This window comes from Mytilus galloprovincialis, chromosome 12, assembly GCF_965363235.1.
Source record: "Mytilus galloprovincialis chromosome 12, xbMytGall1.hap1.1, whole genome shotgun sequence".
Classification (NCBI taxonomy): Eukaryota; Metazoa; Mollusca; class Bivalvia; order Mytilida; family Mytilidae; genus Mytilus; species Mytilus galloprovincialis.
In genome coordinates this window covers 5,009,859-5,025,964 of record NC_134849.1, presented here as the reverse complement: position 1 = coordinate 5,025,964, position 16,106 = coordinate 5,009,859, and the positions used below count along the sequence as shown (strand labels likewise).

Sequence of the window (16,106 nt, the reverse complement as noted above, 5' to 3'; positions counted from 1 at the left end):
TTCGTAAAGTATATATATGCGATATAGAATAAAGAAAAAGAATTTTAATCAAAATCAATTTGAGTAAGCATATAATTCTTTAAATGTCCGTATATATTTTATTATGTCGTTTCTTAATTTGAATGCATATGTTGATTTCCTTGACTTTTCCTATGATACGATGTGTTTGTATAGTTTAAGTAAATCTCATAAATGATACAAGTATGGTAGTTAGGATGATAAGTTGAAAAAATGGATGCTGTATCAATGAGGTTTTAAACAAATTCACATATTGTTGCTTTGCCAGAACTCCCACATGTGACAACCATTTTGTTTCTATTTGTTGCAAAACGAATTGTCCATGGATACTCAATTCCTACGGTTGAAGCCGGAATTTTTCTTATTAATTCTCCTCCATTCGTTATTTGGTGGATGTTGCTATAACTAAATGCTGCAATGTATAGATTGCCCATACAGTCTACTCCTATCCCTCTAGGATAATCAAAATCAGAGTTGGTATAAGTAAACTTTTTCGTGTTGCCGACTACATAATCGACAGAATTGAAACTCCCGGCATACATATAATCAGTCTGTGATAATGATGACACAAAGAACGAATGACCTCTAGTCCTCTTTTGTTTTACTTGTTGTCCTGATGATAGGTTTATCCATGTAAGTGTGGAACCATGACAAGTAATAAATACTTCTTCATTCACAAAGCATAATCCATACACTGGTATACCTGGTAAATTCAAGGTTTGTAACAATGTCATCTTATCACTATCAACTACATATACTCCCTGCCCAGGAGACGATACTGCAACTTTGAATTGTGTCACAACAGCAATATCCGCCGGTGAACCTGGAAGTGCCAATTCTGATAGCAAACTTTGTCCGTCATTGTTATACTTCACTACTTTGTTCTTATCACGAACTGTAAAAAGTAGAAGATTTTGTACAAATATTCCAGACGTTGATCCGGCACCATTACACACGTCGAAAACTTGTAGAATGTTAATTCTTCCAGTGCGGAAGTCGACTTTGTCTATCTCAAGGTTACAACTTAAAGAACTAACAGAGGATTTATCAATTTTAATGTTTCCAAAACTCTTGGTATTCCTGATAAAATCTGTAATAGGTGAGGAAGGACTAAAAACAACTTTTACACTCTTTATATTTTTCACCAAATCTTCAATTTCTTGTTCAAGTTCTGAGATTTTAGGTTCGATTTTATGAATTTGCAACAGGCATTGCTGCTCGGATCCATGTTCAAGAACACTGTCTATCACTGTTTTCCACTTTTTAACAGCGCTACTATAAGACGAAAGAATACCTACTTCGTCTTTTAATTCTATTCCAACTTGCTTCTTGGTTGAGGTCAACTCGGTTAACAGGGTTTCTTCTATTCGATCTAAATGCTTTAAAATTTTAGTTTTTATATCAGCCACTCTTGTCTTAATCTCTCCTGTTGAATTCTCAACATCAGCTAAATTCTTACTTCGATCATCAATAATTTCACCTAACTGAATCACGTGCTCTCTTAGTTTTTGTGATAAACCAGACGCTTTCGTTGACTGTTTGATACCGGAAGCGGCTTTTTGGATTGAAGTAACATTTTCACATTTACGGTGTGACAGTGTAGCGCACGACGTGCAACAAGGTTGAGAATGATCCAAACAATAAAATTCTATGATCTTTCCTGGATGCTCGTCACAGCTTTGTACCTCACATACTTCAAAAGGTGTATTACCGGACTGCATTTCTTGAATTTTTAGAAGTTTATGTCTTGCTGTCATCTTAAAGGTTTTGTGACATTTTTCGCACTGTTCACAGAATGCTTCCTCGCAAATAGTACACCAAGATTTTGCTTTTGTACTTTCTTTGTTTAACTGACACGAATTGCATATTTTCTCTGCCTTTTGTATTGCTCGTTTATCTAACATTGATGTTACAAAATGATTTGTAGGCAACGTGGTCGCCCATAATTCTGGCCTTTCTAATGTTTCAACTGCTGATACAATTTTTCGACAAACAGGACATGTAAATCCTTCGGTTATCTTTCCCTTTTCCACAGATGACACAATGTAGGTATTAATACACGATTCACAGAAGGTATGAAGACATGGTAGATACTTCGGAACTTTGAAAGTTTCCAAACAAATCGTACAAGTTAATAAATCATCGAAGTTTTCTCTATCCTTAGTGGGTGTCGCCATTATCAAAATAAACTTTGACCGTTTATATATATATACTTCCTTGTGTGCGTGTATTTATAGTTATTGACTTGGTGTATTTACCTAGTTGTGACAGGTAAACAAGATAAACAGCCACACAAGTTTTTACTAAAGGAAAGGGGGCAAAGGGTTTAACTGTTATGCTATTTTGAGGTAATTTTAAATTAATTCTTTGTTATCTCTTATTCTGAAAATGTATTTGCTGTCAACTGTTGTCATGGTTGTTGTCTTATTCCTTGTAATTAGCTGTTATAGGACTATTATATTTTTTGTTATCTGTTTATTGTGAGTATGTATTTCCTGTTAACTGTTATTGAAAATTGGAATATTACAAATTTTTGACAGCCAATCGTCACTAGAAATTGAAGATAGTTTAACATTTTGACTTGGACGGAGAGTTGTCTCATTAGCACTCGTATCACACCTTCATACATCTATTGGGGTCTTTCCAGAATTTTACAGAAAGCGCAGGAGCGATTTTTTTCCCGATTTTCATTTATTGTCGAAAAGAACTGCACTACGAAATAACGGTGTTCTCCGACCTTATGTTGTACTGTTACGACCACTATCCAATGTTAGGAGAGGATTGGACGCCAATTAAAATAGTTTAACCAAACCAAATTCTGTTTGTATGTGCCTGTCCCAAGTCAGGAGCCTGTAATTCAGTGGTTGTCGTTTGTGGCTGTGTAACTATTGTTTTGTGTTCATTGTTTTGAAGTTAAATTGGGCCTTTAGTTTTCTTGTTTGAATCTTGTTTTACATCTGTCATTTCAGATCCTTGTATAGATTATTATGCGGTATGGGTTTGCTGAGTGTGTGAACTTTGCTCATTCATTGATGAAGGCCGTATGATGAGCTATATTTGTAAATGTCTTTATCATTTGTTCTCATTTTCAGAGTTGTTTCATTGGCAATCATACCACTTCTCCTTTTATACTTATTTACAAAATACAAAAATGAAAGAGAACCCTGACCACCAGTATCTTAAAGCTTTTTAACTGCTTCAAATAGCGAAAGTTTAAGTTCAGAAACAGTTGCTGCAAAGAGTGTTATCTTAATGTTGTATTGTTTATTTTTTAAGATAGTTTGATTTGTATATATGTTGATCATGTTTTGATTTATATTGCAATAAAGTAATTTATATCATTGAACAACTTCAATTTAATTTCTCGCCAAATAATTGTCGAGTACTTTTCTACATTAGCTAGAGGTATAGGGGGAGGGTTGAGATCTCATAAACATGTTTAATACCGCCGCATTTTTTTGCGCCTGTCCCAAGTCAGGAGCCTTTAGCCTTTGTTAGTCTTGTACTATTTTTAATTTTAATTTCTTGTGTACAATTTGGAGTTTAGTATGGCGTTCATTATCACTGAACTAGTATATATAATTGTTTAGGGGCCAGCTGAAGCACGCCTCCGAGTGTGGGAATTTTTCGCTGCATTGAAGACCTGTTGGTGACCTTCTGCTGTTGTCTGTTCTATGGTCGGGTTGTTGTCCCTTTGACACATACCCCATTTCCATTCTCAATTTTATAAATATCCTTTTTAAAATCCTACAGATGTTCCAATATGCCGTAATGGTATCGAAATTCTCCATATTAAATAACTTCACAGAAGATACATGATTTATGTTTCACTTGGTGTCATCCAAATTGTCACTTGAGCCAATTTATATTATACTATGAGCCAATTTATATTATACTATGAGCCAATTTATATTATACTATCAGAATTAATTGTACATGTAACTGGCATGCATGTATCGATTTCTGTCTTCATTTTTTGTATTTTAAAACTAAGGTTTTTTATGTGGTCATTGGATAAAAGTTCTATAGCGTGCATCAATGGTTTTTTTTATAACAAAATCAATACTATAAATTGCTTTTGTGGAAAAAAAAGTTGTAAAAATCAAATTAATATAAGGTGCCACTGGCTTCATTGTTTTGGAAAAATTAGAAAACAATGCAAAACCACAAAATCTTATTTATCCAATACCCTTGATTTAAAAATATTCATTTAACAAAAACAGAAACTTGTAATTTTCTTAGTGAAATTCAACATCATCCATACTTTAAATTATTGTACAAGTTTAAGTAAATTTAAGTCGAATTGTACATTATATATTTTTTTGTGCAAATCATAAGTTTTACAAAATTATAACTTGTACACAACATATCAAAGTTGTGTATGTTCAGGTCATATGGACATAGGCTTATACTCATCAGGTATCCATATGTTCCTTTTTCTGTATTATTAAGACTTGTTCGAATTTTAATTTTACGAATATATGGGGATAATATTCCTTGTATCCTCATGCCTATATACATATAAAATTCATATCAGTTATTTATATATTTTACAAAAAGGAAACTTATGGCAAGGGATTCCTGATGAGGATCATTATATATACACGACTGTATATTCATAATAAAAATGTATATATATATATATATATATATATATATATATATATATATATATATATATATATATATATATATATATATATAACTATGTCTCTGTTAAGGCCGAGATAGATCCATACAACCAGTTATACAATCAGATATACTGTATTGGTCCTGGACCGTGCCGATTTTAAATTTTCATTTACTGTTATCTGTTATTGTCCCTTTTCAATTCCTTGTTATCTGTTTTAAGCCAAATCAATTTACTGTTTTGTTGTTATGGGAACCCCCCTTGCCCAACTTCAAGGGAGATGTAAATTCTCTTTTTTGTCAATGTTGCATTTGACTAAACATTGGTGTATTTAAGGATGTACTTATACCGGCGTCACACATCAGTGTATAGCTCTGGCATACGCCGGGCGTGTTAAAAAAACATGTTCGCTGCCAATACGCTAGTAATTTTGGATGCATTCAACCTGTCATTCATATCTGTAATGTGTGCACAACGAGCTTTAAGCGTGTATTGGCCAGACGTGCGTTTCGTCTACATAAGACTCATCAGTGACGCTCAGATCAAAACAGTTAAAATGTCAAACAAATACAAAGTAGAAGAGCATTGAGGACCTAAAAATTCCTAAAAGTTGTGCCAAATACGGCTAAGGTAATCTACTCCTGGGCGTAAGAAAATCCTTAGTTTTTCGAAAAATTAAAAGTTTGGTAAACAGAAAATTTATAGAAATGACCATATAATTGATATTCATGTCAACACCAAAGTGCTAACTACTGGGCTGGTGATACCCTCGGGGACGAAACGTCCACCAGCAGTGGCATCGACCCAGTGGTGTAAATAGTTATCAAAGGTACCAGGATTATAATTTGATACGCCAGACGTGCGTTTCGTCTACATAAGACTCATCAGTGACGCTCAGATCAAAACAGTTAAAATGTCAAACAAATACAAAGTTGAAGAGCATTGAGGACCTAAAAATTCCTAAAAGTTGTGCCAAATACGGCTAAGGTAATCTACTCCTGGGCGTAAGAAAATCCTTAGTTTTTCGAAAAATTAAAAGTTTGGTAAACAGAAAATTTATAGAAATGACCATATAATTGATATTCATGTCAACACCGAAGTGCTAACTACTGGGCTGGTGATACCCTCGGGGACGAAACGTCCACCAGCAGTGGCATCGACCCAGTGATAAAAGTTTCTTGAACGTATCTGGCGTATACAACGTGCCTTAAACGTGTCACAAATTTATCTGTAGCGCGTTAAACGCGCTTGTAGCGTATGTATAACGTGCGTGTAGCGTACATGTATACGCTAGACACACGCTTGAGTTTGATGAAAATTTTTATGCTGCATAAAAAATACTTCGAGTTGTAGCGTTCACCAAGCGTATACCTATTATTTCGACGTACTTCAAACTTATGCAACGCGCGTTTAACTATTGCTAAGCGTTCCTCTGGCATGCAACTAACGTATACCGACTTTGTCAATTTTCTCTGTACGTTTTGGTGCACGCCGGTCTATACGCCAATGTGTGACGCCGTCATAATTAGGTGAAGTTTTGGAATTTGTGTTAGAAGTTCGGGCTCCTTGTTTTTTTTTCCTACGATAGAGGGTCAAATAGATTGTCCCATAACCCTTTTTTTCATACAAGACTTCAATAGTTCATCAAAAGTCATTTTCTAAAATTTACGCAGATTATAGATTTATTTTCTTTCAATTTGAGACCGGTCCGCGTCAGCCTTTTCCATCCATTTTTTTCAAGGTCAAATATCTCTCAAAAAGTCCATGATTAACCTAGAAAAAGCCTATGATAGTGTTTGGAGAGAAGGACTTTTAACAAAACTACATGGATATGGAATTAAAGGTAACATCTGGAAATGGATAGAGAATTTTTTAAAAGACAGAGAAGCAAGATGTAATATAAACAAGCATCAGGGACAATGGTTTAAAACTCAAATTGGGCTTCCACATGGATCAGTAATAGCCCACTTACTTTTCAACATCTTTATTATTGATATTTTTGCTAAAATTTCCTCTAACAAATGTAAATTTGCTGATGATGGGACAATCTGGAAAACAGGCAAAGACAAACATGAATTAGTGAAGGAGTTACAAAAATAGATCTCACAAACATGTTTAACCCCGCCGCATTTTTGCGCCTGTCCCAAGTCAGGAGCCTCTGGCCTTTGTTAGTCTTGTATTATTTTAATTTTAGTTTCTTGTGTACAATTTGGAAATTAGTATGGCGTTCATTATCACTGAACTAGTATATATTTGTTTAGGGGCCGGTTGAAGGACGCCTCCGGGTGCGGGAATTTCTCGCTACATTGAAGACCTGTTGGTGACCTTCTGCTGTTTTTTTCTATGGTCGGGTTGTTGTCTCTTTGGCACATTCCCCATTTCCATTCTCAATTTTAACTCTATCCATGAATGGTCAACAAAATGGAGAATAAACCTCAGTATAGAAAAAACAGAATTTTGTGTATTTTCCAGAAATGGTATGACAAAGGAGCACATCAAGATAATGTTACAAGGAGAGGAATTAAAATACAATCCAAACCCCAAAATTGTAGGCCTTACTTAAGATGAAAAATGTAATTTCAATAAACACATAGACACTGTTGAGCAAAAAGCACCAAAAATCCTTAGGTATAATCAGAAACATCAAGGGAATAGCAAAGGTATCTACAAAAATTTTAATACAAATATCAAAGTATAGTGCTGTTTACAATGTTATCTGCTACCAGTGTATGGCAAATCAACAACAACACGCATATAAATAAATTAAATGCTATTCAAAGGAAAGGACTAGCCTTATGTCTCAACCAACCAACAACAGCTAGTATAGAAGCCTTAGAAGTAGTGGCTGGAATACTACCACTGAACCTCAAAAGAGAAGAAGCCGGTATAAGACAAATTGCAAAATCATATAAAATCACTATCCCTATTCACGGCCGACACTCGGCTAACCGAGAGATTGGTCGGTTAATCTATACTGAGTATGCGGCTATATGGGCGATTGGTCTGTTAATCGGGTTGGTTATACGTCTGTTAAGAGTAAAACGCTTAATTTAATGTTAAACTCTATTAAATATACAGATTTTTGGCATGTTATAAGAACCAAATCAAAAAAAGAAAAGTGTCTGACAAAATGATATCTATCATAGAACATTTTGCACTTGTAAAAACATTTTTTAGTCTGCGCAGTTTTCAGTAAAACTAAAAGGTGTCGCGCAAGTATGTAGTATTTATGCTTATACGCAATGCAATATTTTTAATAAAAGGCGAAACAAACAAATTTAGATATCATTTAAAGGACAAAAAAAAGTACTGTGGTTCTAAAAAATAAATTGACATCAGTAAATATTTCATAATTGTAAAATAACGTGAATAATACCACGTTTTAGTGAAAATTATGGGAATAAAGTCTGTTAATGGGTTGGACAATTGAAATTATGTCAGTTAAGAGTTATTTAGCCACGACAATAATTTTGCTACCTTTATATTTTCCCTTTGAAAAATTTAAGGATGAGATGTTCCTGAGTAAACAAAAATGACAATACGGTGCCACATTATCCTAGAAAGAGCATTTTAATTTTGACTTTCTTTGAATTTTATTGAAGGGTGTGTCACTTCAATATAACGTGATATGGATTGGCCTTTGGAATATGCATGAATATTTTATTGACGTTTTCAATTAGCCTTAATTTTTGTGTCTGTTCGAAGTAGTACGTTCTCAATTCCGACTGAAAGTGTCTTCCTAATACAACACAGGGTACATATAACGTGTTCTCGTTCACATATAAACATGATATTTGTCACTGGACGTTAAACCCTAATTCGTCAGCATCATTCAATTGGTTCTTTTCTTCTATTACTTAATCATATGTTGTTTACAAATCACTCTAAAGAAGTAGACGGAAAGGAGCGAATGCAGCTACATTTGGTTATTTTAAGTTTCAATTCATTTTATTCCGTTTAGTTCCTTTCCACACAAGTGCAGAGGAGAACTACAGTTTTCTATGGTGGCCGGTGAAGTCCATTTCGCTTTTTCGCGATTTCGCCTTTCATGTTCTACAGGGCGAAAACGCGACATCTCGAAAAGGCGAAATCGCGAAGTCGAAAACGAGAAATCGGTTTCGCGTTTTCGCGTTTTCGACTTCACAATTTCGCGTTTTCGCCATATAGAATATGTATGACGAAAACGCTAAAGCGCTAAAACGGAAAATGGCATTAACCTGCCACCATAGTTGTCTGCATATAAACTTCTAAAATTTGTCACCAATATAAGTACATCGCAATCCGTTACTGTTTCAACAGCCATCGGTGTTTCATGTGTGTATTCCTAAACACGTATTATTTTTCTCTCGTTTTTCGCAATGTATCACTATCTACTGTCCTTATATATTATTCTATATTCTGCGTTTCCATCCAGATTCTCGTGTATACTATGAGGGTCCGGATTGGGGGTATTATTTATTTTTTTATTCTTTAAATTGTTATGTCATTTTTTTCTACATTTTATTTATCTTACTCCTTATTCTTTCTTTATTTTTCATATTTTATCATCCCAATATATTTTACTTACTGGTGTTTAGTTACATTACGACGTTTATCTCTGATTTATATACTGGTTACCAAAGAAGTTGACACATTTGTGTCAATCCATGACAATTAAACAGAATCAACATGATATATGCGATCATTCTTGGATAAAATTAATATTACTTTAATATTACACTTTTTGAAACCATTTTTAACCATGTGTTGTTTCATTGCTCATGTGTTGTTTTCGTATATTTTAGTCTTGAGTCTACTCATTTGATCCAATGACACCCCATGTAGCAATAAAATTATACTTGTATTACCATTCATAACTCTTAACAGACCAATTAACAGACCGGGTTTTATACATCCGACCCATTAACAGACCAGGTTTGAAATAAAGATTGATTTATGTCACCAAAATATAGATTTTCGTGTAGATTTTTCACACAATGATATCAATATGGTTAACAAACATAATGCCTTTGTTTTTTCGATGTTCAAAATGTTGAATGCAAGTAAATTTAACCAATGTGTCATTTTGTGTACATTTTATGTGTGTAAAATGTGTTTAAATTTATTGATGAGTAACCCGCCTTTTCATTTTATAGATCGTACATCGAAGCTAGAAAAATAATAATTACACCACTGAATTCAGTACATTGAATTGTTTTGTTAGACATGAATACTTTTTATGATGAAAATATATTTAGAAAGTTATACAATGAAACATGCTGAACTTTCAATGATTTTCTCGATAACACCTGATTAACAGACTTTAGCCAACCCGATTAACAGACCAACCGCCGATATAGCCTCATACTCAATATAGATTAACCGACCAATCTCTCGGTTAGCCGAGTGTCGGCCGTGCTATTAAACAAATTTTTAAAGATTGGAAAAATATAAATGAACCTGAAAAAATAATCTCACCAATTGGAAAAATGGTATTACAGTCTGAAGACATGAAGAGCTCAACACATATTGATTCTGATTGTATAGAGTCTCAATTTGAATTCCGAGGGTAAGCAGCCTCAAAATCACCACCAGAGTATTGGAAAAATCTCGGAAGTTCAAAGTCTAGATCAGAGGAACAAGCATTTCAGGGAAAGACGATTATTTTGGATAAAATACATCAACTTAAAAAGAATACAACATTAGCTTTCACTGATGGCTCCTGCAAAGGAAATCCAGGTCCATGCGGGGCTGAGGCAGCTATTTTAATATCAAACAGCACAGAACATGTGGAGTTAACACAGCCAGTTTCCAATAGAGGATCAATTTTATTAGGGGAACTAGTAGCTATCAAGCTAGTAATAGATTTTCTTATAATTCCAAACAACAGAAAAAACACTGAATCCATCAAAATTTTCTCAGACAGCCAATCAACAATTGGAATTTTAACTTTAAATTGGAAATCAGATAATTACGGCAAAACTATTCATGATATTAAAATCGGTATATTGGCACTAAAATCTGAAGGAATCATTGTTTCCATTGAATGGACCCTTGACACGCTGACATACAAGGTAATGAACTAGCAGACCAACTAGCTAAAAAAGCAGCACAGGAGGCAGAAAAAATACAAAGCATTCCAATATTTACAAAACAAGATATACAAAAAGGAGCAAGACAGTGTTATGTTAAAATGGCAAAACCGATGGGACACCAGTGATAAAGGAAGAAGATATTATGCATTTCAACAAAATGTGAAAAATACACTTCCAAAAGACAAGCCGTCAACTGAAATATATCGAATAACTACTAGTTTAAGAACAGGATATGGTAATTTAAACTCGTACAAATCAATGATATGCCCAGCACTCATCGCCAAATGCAGCTGTGGACAAATAGAAACAGTTGACCATTACCTACTGGAATTTGAAAATTATGAGGAGGCTAGAGAAAAACTCCGCTCTGCACTCTACTTCATAACATCAAAACTAACACTTGATTGTTTATTTTAAACGTCAATTCAAACATTATGGACTATATTGTGGTGGTCAGCTTTTATAGGTGGAAGAAGCTAAAATGTTCAGGGTGAACTGTCGACAGTCGGGAGGAAAACTGACAATCCTAGTAATTTAAGATGGAAGTCGAACGCATCTGACACTTGCGGTCACTAACTCACAACCTCAGTACTGACATGATATTGATACAGTGGATGTACATTGTACAACTCGTCAACCGACGCCCCTAAAATGGGTATGAAGAAATGGCAATGTGGGAATACGACAATTCAAGGTCAAAAATAATCAAATGATATTTATAAACAGCTCTTTTGATCTTTAACAAACTTAATTAAAATTTACCCGCAGTGTTTCACAAGACACTTCAGGTAAATATATGTTTATCATAAACGTTCGTAAAGTGTTTTTATTTTAATGTCGTTTCTTAATGTGATGATTTACTTGACTGTTCCCATTAAACTATGTGTTTGAATCGTTTTATTGGTCAATCACATATATAATACACGTTTGGTACTAAAGGTGATAAGTTGAAAAAAAAAAGACTTTTTTAATCTATAAATGGTTTTTAAACATATTCACATACTGTTGTTTTGCCAGAACTCAAGCGTTTATGGTCGTTGCAAACGAACTGTCCATCATTAATTGCAGAACCGAACCTCAGTTTCGCCATTGACATGTTATATCGGCAAATTTGATATTTTGTCTTCGAGTAAAATTACTTGCTAACAATTTCACACAATGCTGCTTTTCCAGAACTATTGCATGTGACGATAAATTTGTTGCTTCTTGGTGCAAAACGTATTGTCCATGGTTTTTTGATTCCTACGGTTGAAGCCGGAATTTTTCTTATTAATTCACCTCCATTCGTTATTTGGTGGATATTTCTAGAACCATTTGCTGCAATATATAAATTTCCCATACAGTCTATTCCTATCCCTCTAGGATAAGATAAATCAGAGTTTGTATAAGTAAACTTTTTCGTGTTGCCGACTACATAATCGACAGAAGTGAGACTATCGGCATACATGTAATCGGTCTGCGATAATGATAACACAAAGTACGAATTATTACCAGCCCTCTTTTGGTTAATTGTTTTTCCCGATGAAAGGTTTATCCATGTAAGTGTGTAACTATCACAAGTAATAAATAGTTCTTCATTGACAAAGCTTATTCCATACACTGGTATACCTGGTAAATTCAAGGTTTGTAACAATGTCATCTTATCACTATCTACTACACATACTCCTTGCCCACGAGACGATACTGCAACTTTGAATTGTGTCACAACAGCAATATCCGCAGGTGCACCTGAAAGTGCCAATTCTGATAGCAAACTTTGTCCGTCATTGTTATACTTCACTACTTTGTTCTTCTCACAAACTGTAAAAAGTAGAAGATTTTGTACGAATATTCCAGACGTTGATCCGGCACCATTACACACGTCGATAACTTGTAGAATGTTAATACTTCCAGTGCGGAAGTCGACTTTGTCTATCTCAAGGTTACAACTTAAAGAACTAACAGAGGATTTATCAATTTTAATGTTTCCAAAACTCTTGGTATTCCTGATAAAATCTGTAATAGGTGAGGAAGGACTAAAAACAACTTTTACACTCTTTATATTTTTCACCAAATCTTCAATTTCTTGTTCAAGTTCTGAGATTTTAGGTTCGATTTTATTAATTTCCATCAGACATTGCTGCTCGGATCCATGTTCAAGAACACTGTCTATCACTGTTTTCCATTTTTTAACAGCGCTACTATAAGACGAAATCATACCGACTTCGTCTTTTAATTCTATTCCAACTTGCTTCTTGATTGAGGTCAACTCGGTTAACAGGGTTTCTTCTATTCGATCTAAATGCTTTAAAATTTTAGTTTTTATATCAGCCACTCTTGTCTTAATCTCTCCTGTTGAATTCGCAACACCAGCTAAATTCTTATTTCGATCATCAATAATTTCACCTAACTGAATCACGTGCTCTCTTAGTTTTTGTGATAAACCAGACGCTTTGGTTGACTGTTTGATACCGGAAGCAGCTTTTTGGATTGAAGTAACATTTTCACATTTACGGTGTGAAAGTGTAGCGCACGACGTACAACAAGGTTGAGAATGATCCAAACAATAAAATTCTATGATCTTTCCTGGATGCTCGTCACAGCTTTGTACCTCGCATACTTCGAAAGGTGTTCTACCTGACTCCATTTCTTGAAGGTTTAGAAGTTTATGTCTTGCTGACATCTTAAAATTTTTGTGACATTTTTCGCACTCTTTACAGAATGCTTCCTCACAAATTGTACACCAGCTTTTCGCTTTTGTTTTTTCTTTGTTCAATAGACAAGAATCGCACATTTTTTCGGCCTTTTTTATTGCTCGTTTGTCCAACATTGAGGTAACAAAATGATTGGTTGGGAGCGATGGCGCCCATAATTCTGGCTTTTCTAGTTTGTCACCTCCTGATACGATTTTTCGACATACAGGACATGTAAATCCCTCGGTTATCTTTCCCTTTTCGACAGATGACACAATGTAGGTATTAATACACGATTCACAGAACGTATGAAGACATGGTAGATATTTCGGAACTTTAAAAGTTTCCAAACAAATCGTGCAAGTTAACAAATCATCGAAATGTTCCGTATCCTTAGTGGGCGTCGCCATTATCAGTTTAAACTAGGACTTTAATACTTCCTTGTGTGTGAAAAGAGACAGTTAATAATATTGATTTACCTGGTTGTGACGTTGATTACTTAAATCAAAGTACTGAGGTACTGAACATCGGATGACCTCATGTTCTGGTGGAAGATCGCAATAAGGATTTGTATAGTTATAAGGCCTTCTTACAATACAAAAATCATAGACAAATTCGAGTGTAAATGATGAACAAATGGCAGGGAATTCAACCTAATCGTAATAATTATAATATTGTAGTGATATTAATTATTTTTATCAGTATACTCTGGTTTGATGTAATATATTATTCTCATCCTTTTATATATCATTCTATTCTAATATTCTAATGATAGTGCAGTGCAAGTGCATGATGGAAATTCTTCTGTAAAAATTCGTGTTTTTTTACTGAGGATCTTGAACTTCGATTTTAATGAGTCCTTCAAATTGTACAGTTAAAATGCGACTGGCGCATAATCATATAATGAGTTGCATGCAGTTTCATACTAAATGAGAGATTGACCAACTTTATCCTGCTGTATACTCTAATCATAAATGATTCACTTATTTCGATAAACCTAAAGACCTGCTTCTAACAAACATATTGACTTCTACGTCTTCCAGAGAACATGCATAAAAAGCAATAAAAATATAGTTTATTTAATCCATCGCACTACTATACAGTGTTACCACCAACTGACATCGGTATAGCTATCAATAGTATAGCGGCACATTGCCACTATCACACATCAGTGTGATCAAAGAGGCAATTCAAATAGCGTCAACCCATCATATTTCAGCATTTCGGAGTATTATTATGTATTGAAGGCTTTACAGTGACTTACAGTTATTTTGCTACTTCCATCCATGTCGTTTGGTCTCTGGTAGATCACAATTTAGATCGGAAACACTTTTCTGATGTCTCTGGATGTAAATATATCACTCGACAATTCAGGATGTGGTACTTCAGAATGCGATAATAAGATGTAAATATTTCACTGAGTGATCGCCACTTTAGGATGTGATCACATTATGTAAATATTTCACTGGGCATTTTAAGATGTGATCACATGAGTTATGACGAAAATTGTATCATTATGTTGTAATCACTACTACAATGTTCATATTATATGTTATATGACTTTATCCTGCAATTGGGTGTCCTACTTTACAGATACAGCCCTACAGATATCGCTATGCTGTATCTGTATACTATACAGATATTGATTTAAAGCCCCGCTCACTGCCGGACTGAGTATTGTATGAACCTGCGTGACCTCAGAACGTGTATTGCAGTCGCATTCCAATCGTGGACATATTGTTAGACCTTAGGCCAATTAAAATTAATTGATAGATTTTCATCCCCGCCCGCCCCTCTGAAATCGTCCCGCCCCGATTTTTTTTTTTTTTGGGGAAAAATTACGATTTCCGGATTTTGTTCATGTCTGTTACCGGTAAACATCGATATGTTCGTTTCATTCAAAACTTCCTGTTTCATATTTCGGTTTTGTATTTCTTCGAGTTATCTAACGAAAATGATTAAGTCGACATATTCTGCAGCTCTATGATGTCAACATCATGTACCGAGAATAGATATAGTTTACGAGAAGGGCATGAAATATTCAGGTTTATACGAGTTGAACGCTGTGTCCAAGAACGCAAATCGCGATATGTCACATTAGAAAAAAGTAAAAACACAAAAATACTGAACTCCGAGGAAAATTCAAAAAGGAAAATCAAAAATCAAAAGGCAAAATCAAAAGTCCAAACACATCAAACGAATGGATAATAACTGTCATATTCCTGACTTGGTACAGGCATTTTCTAATGTAGAAAATGGTGGATTGAACCTGGTGTTATAGCTAGCTAAACCTAAAAGCTAAAACCGTTTTTTTTTTATTTATGATCATTTATACAATGACTTTGTGTCAGGAAATTTGGACTATGAATTCAAGGATATCGAAAGCGCAAGAATCGTTGAACACATTGGTACAAAAAACATGTCAGGATTATAGAAATTATAAGGAATTGACACCAGCACGAATTTGTTAGATTGATGACCGTATATTGAGCTAAAACAAGGGTCGAAAAACATTAATATTATAGCAATTCCTTAGACTTTAATACCCATGGCTGTTGTTTTTTGTTGACAAACTGCAAACACCCTCTGTCCCAATACCCTCAATATAGTCATTAAACAACAACTTCTTTTTAGTTCAGTTCATGTTTTACATCATAATTGTAATGCAATTAGCACCAACCCTATTGCTTTCAACATTGTTGGAGTTTTCAT

The 16,106-nt window shown here is 34.5% G+C and overlaps 2 protein-coding genes across 2 annotated transcripts; both read right to left on the bottom strand.

Moving 5' to 3' along the window:
- On the bottom strand, window positions 1-2,215 carry LOC143054591 (uncharacterized). Its single transcript, XM_076227606.1, has one exon. The coding sequence runs from the start codon at window positions 2,193-2,195 to the stop codon at window positions 255-257; it is 1,941 nt and encodes a 646-aa protein (XP_076083721.1). The 5' UTR covers window positions 2,196-2,215; the 3' UTR covers window positions 1-254.
- A 9,389-nt stretch (window positions 2,216-11,604) lies between these two features.
- On the bottom strand, window positions 11,605-13,851 carry LOC143053516 (uncharacterized). Its single transcript, XM_076226309.1, has one exon. The coding sequence runs from the start codon at window positions 13,802-13,804 to the stop codon at window positions 11,858-11,860; it is 1,947 nt and encodes a 648-aa protein (XP_076082424.1). The 5' UTR covers window positions 13,805-13,851; the 3' UTR covers window positions 11,605-11,857.
- Window positions 13,852-16,106: the final 2,255 nt, after the last annotated feature.

Coding starts and splice junctions, on each gene's coding strand:
- LOC143054591 (XM_076227606.1), bottom strand. CDS start 2,195: ATGGCGACACCCACTAAGGATAGAGAAAACTTCGATGATTTATTAACT.
- LOC143053516 (XM_076226309.1), bottom strand. CDS start 13,804: ATGGCGACGCCCACTAAGGATACGGAACATTTCGATGATTTGTTAACT.